The following is an 8,412-nucleotide window of genomic DNA, read 5'->3' on the forward strand; positions in this document are numbered from 1 at the left end:
AACTGGCCTCCACTGCCTTCTGAGGCAGAGAATTCCACACCTTCACCACCCTCTGACTGAAAAAGTTCTTCCTCATCTCCGTTCTAAATGGCCTACCCCTTATTCTCAAACTGTGGCCCCTTGTTCTGGACTCCCCTAACATTGGGAACATGTTATCTGCCTCTAATGTGTCCAATCCCCTAATTATCTTATATGTTTCAATAAGATCCCCCCTCATCCTTCTAAATTCCAGTGTATACAAGCCCAATCGCTCCAGCCTTTCAACATACGACAGTCCCGCCATTCCGGGAATTAACCTAGTGAACCTACACTGCACGCCCTCCATAGCAAGAATATCCTTCCTCAAATTTGGAGACCAAAACTGCACACAGTACTCCAGGTGCGGTCTCACCAGGGCCCGGTACAACTGTAGAAGGACCTCTTTGCTCCTATACTCAACTCCTCTTGTTACGAAGGCCAACATTCCATTGGCTTTCTTCACTGCCTGCTGTACCTGCATGCTTCCTTTCATTGACTGATGCACTAGGACACCCAGATCTCGTTGAACTCCCCCTCCTCCTAACTTGACACCATTCAGATAATAATCTGCCTTTCTATTCTTACTTCCAAAGTGAATAACCTCACACTTATCTACATTAAACTGCATCTGCCATGTATCCGCCCACTCACACAACCTGTCCAAGTCACCCTGCAGCCTTATTGCATCTTCCTCACAATTCACACTACCCCCCAACTTAGTATCATCTGCAAATTTGCTAATGGTACTTTTAATCCCTTCGTCTAAGTCATTAATGTATATCGTAAATAGCTGGGGTCCCAGCACCGAACCTTGCGGTACCCCACTGGTCACTGCCTGCCATTCCGAAAGGGACCCATTTATCCCCACTCTTTGCTTTCTGTCTGTCAACCAATTTTCTATCCATGTCAGTACCCTACCCCCAATACCATGTGCCCTAATTTTGCCCACTAATCTCCTATGTGGGACCTTGTCGAAGGCTTTCTGAAAGTCGAGGTACACCACATCCACTGACTCTCCCTTGTCAATTTTCCTAGTTACATCCTCAAAAAATTCCAGTAGATTTGTCAAGCATGATTTCCCCTTCGTAAATCCATGCTGACTCGGAATGATCCCGTTACTGCTATCCAAATGCTCAGCAATTTCGTCTTTTATAATTGACTCCAGCATCTTCCCCACCACTGATGTCAGACTAACTGGTCTATAATTACCCGTTTTCTCTCTCCCTCCTTTCTTAAAAAGTGGGATAACATTTGCTATCCTCCAATCCACAGGAACTGATCCTGAATCTATAGAACATTGAAAAATGATCTCCAATGCTTCCACTATTTCTAGAGCCACCTCCTTAAGTACTCTGGGATGCAGACCATCAGGCCCTGGGGATTTATCAGCCTTCAGTCCCATCAGTCTACCCAAAACCATTTCCTGCCTAATGTGGATTTCCTTCAGTTCCTCCATCACCCTAGGTTCTCCGGCCCCTAGAACATTTGGGAGATTGTGTGTATCTTCCTCAGTGAAGACAGATCCAAAGTAACGGTTTAACTCGTCTGCCATTTCTTTGTTCCCCATAATAAATTCCCCTGCTTCTGTCTTCAAGGGACCCACATTTGCCTTGACTATTTTTTTCCTCTTCACGTACCTAAAAAAACTTTTGCTATCCTCCTTTATATTATTGGCTAGTTTACCCTCGTACCTCATCTTTTCTCCCCGTATTGCCTTTTTAGTTAACTTTTGTTGCTCTTTAAAAGAGTCCCAATCCTCTGTCTTCCCACTCTTCTTTGCTATGTTATACTTCCTCTCCTTAATTTTTATGCTGTCCCTGACTTCCCTCGTCAGCCACAGGTGTCTCTTACTCCCCTTAGAGTCTTTCCACCTCTTTGGAATAAATTGATCCTGCAACCTCTGCATTATTCCCAGGAATACCTGCCATTGCTGTTCTACCGTCTTCCCTGCTAGGGCCTCCTTCCAATCAATTTTGGCCAGCTCCCGCCTCATGCCTCTGTAATCCCCTTTGCTATACTGTAATACCGACACTTCCGATTTTCCCTTCTGCCTTTCCATTTGCAGAGTAAAACTTATCATGTTGTGATCACTGCCTCCTAATGGCTCTTTTACCTCTAGTCCCCTTATCAGATCAGGATCATTACACAACACTAAATCCAGAATTGCCTTCTCCCTGGTAGGCTCCAGTACAAGCTGTTCTAAGAATCCATCTCGAAGGCACTCTACAAACTCTCTTTCCTGGTGTCCATTTCCAACCTGATTTTCCCAGTCTACCTGCATGTTGAAATCTCCCATAACCACAGTAGCATTACATTTTTGACACGCCAATTTTATCTCCTGATTCAACTTGCACCCTATGTCGAGGCTACTGTTTGGGGGCCTATAGATAACTCCCATTAGGGTCTTTTTACCCTTACAATTTCTCATTTCTATCCATACTGATTCAACATCTCCTGATTCTATGTCACCCCTTGCAAGGGAATGAATATCATTCCTTACCATCAGAGCAACCCCACCCCCTCTGCCCACCTGTCTGTCTTTTCTATACGTTGTGTACCCCTGGATATTCAGTTCCCAGCCCTGGTCCTCTTGTAACCATGTCTCAGTGATCCCTACAACATCATACTTGCCCATGACTAACTGAGCCTCAAGCTCATCCACTTTATTTTTTATACTACGCGCATTTAAGTACAACACTTTAACTTCTGTATTTACCTCCTCTCTCACATCGTTCACAATTGGCCCTGCCCTTAATTTCTTTTCCGCTCTAGAACTTCTGTTCCCATTCTTCCGAGAGTCTTTTGCAATATCTCCTGTATTCCCTTTTACCTCATCTTCATATTCACAATTTGTTAACCCCTCCCCCCCACTACTTAGTTTAAAGCCACAGGTGTCACACTAGCAAACCTGCCTGCCAGAATGTTTGTCCCCCTGCTGTTAAGATGCAACCCGTCCCTTTTGTACAAGTCACCCCTAGCCCAGAAGAGATCCCAGTGGTCCAGAAATCGAAATCCCTGCTCCCAGTCCTGTTGGATTCACTGCACACAATGTCTCACCAGAAACCATGTAACCAAATTGTCTTCCTCATCCAATGTCAACTTTAGTTTAGTTTATCAGTTAGAGATACAGCGTGGAAACGGCCCACCGAGTCCCCACCGACCAGTGATCCCCGCACATTAGCACTATCCAACCCACTGGGGCCAATGTTTACATTTACACCAAGCCAATTAACCTAAAAACCTTTACGTCTTTGGAGTGTGGGAGGAAACTGAAGATCTCGGAGAAAGCCCACGCAGGTCACGGGGAGAACGTACAAACTTCGTACAGACCCGTAATCAGGATCGAACCCGGGTCTCTGGCGCTGTCGGGCAGTAGGTCTACCCAGGTGCCACCCCATTGTCATCCCCATCGCTTGTACCAGCGGAGAAGGTATCGCGGCCGGGTACAGAGCCCAGCCCATCCATGATGCACCACCTCATCCCCAGTCAATCCCACCCCACTGAACGCCGGCAGGGTGGTGGGTGCGTGGAATGAGCCGCTAGAGGAGGTAGTTGACACCTGAGCTGTAGGGAAAGAACTAGGGGCCACAGTCAAGTCAAGTTTTATTTGTATAGCACATTTAAAAACATCCCACGTTGACCAAAGTGCTGTACATCAGTTCAGGTACTAAGAAACGAACATACAATAGCACACAAACATAACAGCACATACATAAACAGTTCACAGCGCCCCCTCAGAGGGCCTCAAACGCTAGGGAGTAGATATAGGTTTTGAGCCTGGACTTAAAGGAGTCGATGGAGGGAGCAGTTCTGATGGGGAGAGGGATGCTGTTCCACAGTCTCGGAGCTGCAACCGCAAAAGCGCGGTCACCCCTGAGCTTAAGCCTAGACCGCAGGATAGTCAGTAGCCCCAAGTCGGCCGACCTGAGGGACCTGGAGATAGAGTGGTGGGTTAGAAGATTTTTGATATGGGGGGGCAAGCCCGTTTAGGGCTTTGTATGTGCTCACCAACTCTTTTGGCTTGTTTTGTTTATAGCATCGTTGTGTACTAGCACAGCCACACAAGGTTCTCAATTGCTTTCCAGTACTTTGTCGTATCGTTGTGGTGGACCTGGTCAACAACAATGGTGTCGTCGGCCAACTTGAACTACGTGTTGTGTGGGAAAAGGAACTGCAGATGCTGGATTTACACCGGCAACATCACAGTCTAGTTTGGGAACAGCTCTGCCCAGGACAGGATGGCCCTGCAGAGAGTAGTGCGTTCGGCTGAACGCACCATGGGAACTACACTCGCCCCCCTGCAGGACCTATACATCAGGAGGTGCAGATCCAGAGCCAGCAACATTATGAAGACCCCTACCACCCCAGCAACGGACTGTTCCAGCTGCTACAGTCAGGCAAACACCTCCACTGTCACGCTGTAAAAACGGAGAGGATGAGACGGAGTTTCTTCCCACAGGCCATCAGGACTGTTAACTATAATAACTCCAGGGACTACATTTTCTTTTCTGTATTAACTTTAATTTATATGCTGTAATTGTAACTTTTTTTGCACAATCCGCAGGCATTGCCACTTTCATTTCACTGCACATCGTGCATTTGTATGTGACAAATAAACTTGACTTGACTTGACTTGAAGATGGACACAGAATGCTGGAGTAACTCAGCGGGGCAGGCAGCGTCTCTGGAGAGAAGGAATGGTTGAGGCCCTTCTCTGGAGAGAACGTTTCGGGTTGAGGCCCTTCTTCAGACTGAGAGTCAGGGGGAGAGGGAGGCAGAGGGAGGCAAAGGGGACAATGGTCAAGGAAAATGTAGAATGGTTCACTGTTGGCTGAGGCGAAGTGGCCATTTTGCGCAATTGATCCAGGTTTATATATATATATATATTCCTTTATTCGTCCCACACCGGGGAAATTTTGTGAGATCCTGCTACATCACTCCACAGCTGTACACCTCCCCTTCCCTCATCTACTTCCCTCTCCGGGAAAGTGGCTTGAAACCACTTCTGGGAAATGTGGCATAATTGCAGAAATGTGGCATATTGCAGAAATCTAAGAGCCATCTCTCCCCACCAGAGTGGTTACACTACTGGATCGGTCCTATGTATCGACAGACACAGGCAAATCTCACTGCTACAAAGGGGAATTTAAATTAGGAATTAAACAAAGATGGAATAAAAAGAGAGTGTGGGAAAGAATTACAGGTGCTGGTTTAAATTGAAGGTCGACACAAAATTCTGGAGTAACTCAGTGGGTCAGGCAGCATCTCTGGAGAGAAGGAATGGGTGACGCTTCAGGTCGAGACCCTTCTTCAGACTGAAGAAGAGTCTCGACCCAAAACGTCACCTATTCCTTCTCTGCAGAGACGCTGCCTGACCCACTGAGTTACCCCAGCATCTTGTGTCTACCTTCGAATAAAAAGAGAGAATCAGTACAAGACTCCTCAAAAGATTCACCTGCCAAACATACTTGGAACAGTGCAAGGCAGGAACAGGCCCTTCGGCCCACAATATCTCTACCGAACGTAATGCCACGACCAACCCCGGCCACCGTCTGTTTGTTCATCTGCCCTCTGGTCGACGTTTCAGGTCGATCAAATCCCGAACAAACAGACTTAAGAACAGTTTTTACCCCAGGGCCATACGAGAACTGAACACTACCTTTGCACTAGGCAACACCGTTAAAAAATCTTGTACTTAATATAATTGTATTTAATTGTATTTATGTATTTATTTGTTTTTGCATTTATTGCATATATGTTTGTACGCACCGTCAGGATTGGCTATTTTTTAATTTCGTTGTACTCGTTGCAATGACAATAAATGAATATTATTATTATTATTATTATTATTATTATTATTATTATTATTATTATCAGCCTGCACATATTCCATATCCCTCCATTCCAAGGCCTAGTCAGTCTCATCTGCACTCCAAACTCAGTCTTAACTATGATGGCCAAGTTAAGACTGTACATTTTTAACAACTTTGGACTTGAATATACAAAACAGTGCTGGAGACTCTTGTGTACTATCTAGGTGTAATCTACTAGTCATACACTCTCGGACTTAAGTTTGATTGTGCCTACGTACAGTAAGGTTATTACTGAACTGTATTACAAAAACAGAATTTCACTGTACTGAGGTACATGTAATAATAAAGTACCACACGTGTGTGTGTGTGTGTGCGTGTATATCAATGTGTCCACCTCTGTGTGTGTGTGTGTGTGTGTGTGCGTGCGTGCGTGCGTGCGTGCGTGTGTGTGTGTGTGTGTGTGTGTGTGTGTGTGCGTGTCTATGTGCGTGTATTCACGTATTTGTGTTCACCCGCGTGCATCTGCACATGTGTACATATATAGTACGCGGGGAAGTAAGTTGGGGAATCATAGCCATGTTCCCCTGTCTCACACGGGCACACACGGGCACACAGACATACACGCTCTGCATGGACACACACACACACATGCACACTCCCTCACACACTCACTCAGATAGTCACACACACAGACGCTGAAGAAGGGTCTCCACCCAAAACGTCACCCATTCCTTCTCTCTGGAGATGCTGCCTGACCCGCTGAGTTACTCCAGCTTATCATGTTTATCTTCGGTTAAAACCAGCATCTGCAATTCCTTCCTAAACTAAGAACTATCTTACTTGCACTCAGGATTTGGGAGTTTTGCATTAATATCGGGGCTTACTGTGTTTGTAAGAGAATAAGAAAATAACTGCAGATGCTGGTACAAATCGATTTATTCACAAAATGCTGGAGTATCTCAGCAGGTCAGGCAGCATCTCGGGAGAGAAGGAATGGGTGACGTTTCGGGTCGAGACCCTTCTTCAGACTGTTTGTAAGACAGTTCAATAATTCTTTTTGTTTCATTTTTGGAATCTTTGAGCATTGTGCTCACTGGCCTGTTCTGCTGCTGCAAGGAAGAATTTATTAAAAAAAATAGAAACATAGAAAATAGGTACATGATGAGGCCATTTGGCCCTTTGAGCCATTATCGCCATTCATTGTGATTATGCCTGATCATCCACAATCAGTAACCCGTGCCTGCCTTCTCCCCATATCCCTAGATTCCACTAGCCCCCCAGAGCTCTATCTAACTCGCTTTTAAATTCATCCAGTGAATCGGCCTCCACTGCCCTCTGTGGCAGAGAATTCCACAAATTCACAACTCTCTGGGTGAAAAAGTTTTTTCCTCACCTCAGTTTTAAATGGCCTCCCCTTTATTCTAAGACTGTGTGGCCCCTGGTTCATAGTTCTGTTGGGGGTCCATATAACATTTTAAACACTTCACTCTTGACTACACTTCCAATAATTCCCCTCTTGGCTGTGAAAACCTGGCCTCTCCTGCACTCGTAAGAACTGTACGAGAAACGGAAATGTCATCTTTCTTTAACAGATGTCATCTTTCTTTAGTGAGGCTCATCTAACTAAAGTGTATGGAACGAGGTGCCGGAGAAACATAGACAATAGGTGCAAGAGTAGACCATTCGGTCCTTCGATCCAGCACCGCCATTCAATATTATCATGGCTGATCATCCAAAATCAGTTCCCCGTTCCGGCATTTTCCCCATATCCCTTGATTCCTTAGCGCCCTACAAGCTAAATCTAACTCTTTGAGGTATTTGAGGCAGGGACTATCCCAACATTTAAGAGGCAGTTAAACAAGTGCATGGATAGGACAGGTTTGGAGGGATATGGGCCAAACGTGGGCAGGTGGGACTAGTGTAGCTGGGGCATTGTGGCCGGTGTGGGCAAGTTGGGCCGAAGGGCCTGTTTCTACACTGTGTCACTCTGTGACTCTGTGGCTCACTAACTTTCCAGTGTGGCAACCTCCGGTGTGACAGAGCGGAGAGAACATGAAAGATTAACGGCCTCAGAAGTGTCACACGGCCAGCTTATTGCGCGCTCCTGACAAAATAATCCCCCAGAAACTACTCGAGAGAGTTGGGCTTACCTTGCCAAACTTCTGCTGCTGCTGCGTGTGAAGGACACCCTGTTTTACCACTGCATCCATGCTTCATCCTCTGCCGCTCGACTGCCAACTGCAGCCAGAGAGAGTGTCGCAGCTCAGCAAGTGTGGTTTATCTCCGTCAGCTGTGTGCCCGACACACCGGGGGGGAGGGAGGACTGTCACTGAGTCAGCCTCGCCTCCACTGCACCTCCTCGCAACTCCTGCCTGCAACTCCTCCCCCCTCCCCCCGCCCACCCCAGCCCACAACCCAGACTGAACCCCCACCCCAGCTCCCCCCCTTGCTCCCACCTCCGAACCCTTCCCCCCACCCCCAGCCCACAACCCAGACTGAACCCACACCCCAGCTCCCCCCCTTGCTCCCACCTCCGAACCCTTCCCCCCCACCCCCAGACTGAACCACCCCTCTCCCACCC

The 8,412-nt window shown here is 46.9% G+C and overlaps 1 protein-coding gene across 1 annotated transcript in view; it reads right to left on the reverse strand.

Moving 5' to 3' along the window:
• LOC144610305 (docking protein 2-like) overlaps window positions 1-8,114 on the reverse strand; it is a 29,684-nt gene extending 21,570 nt beyond the window's left edge. The window contains exon 1 of the mRNA XM_078428906.1: window positions 7,982-8,114. Coding sequence (XP_078285032.1) covers window positions 7,982-8,041 — 60 coding nt within the window. The 5' untranslated portion in view covers window positions 8,042-8,114. The remainder of the gene's footprint in view (window positions 1-7,981) is intronic.
• Window positions 8,115-8,412: the final 298 nt, after the last annotated feature.

The sequence above is a fragment of the Rhinoraja longicauda genome, chromosome 36, assembly GCF_053455715.1.
Source record: "Rhinoraja longicauda isolate Sanriku21f chromosome 36, sRhiLon1.1, whole genome shotgun sequence".
NCBI classification, from domain to species: Eukaryota; Metazoa; Chordata; class Chondrichthyes; order Rajiformes; family Arhynchobatidae; genus Rhinoraja; species Rhinoraja longicauda.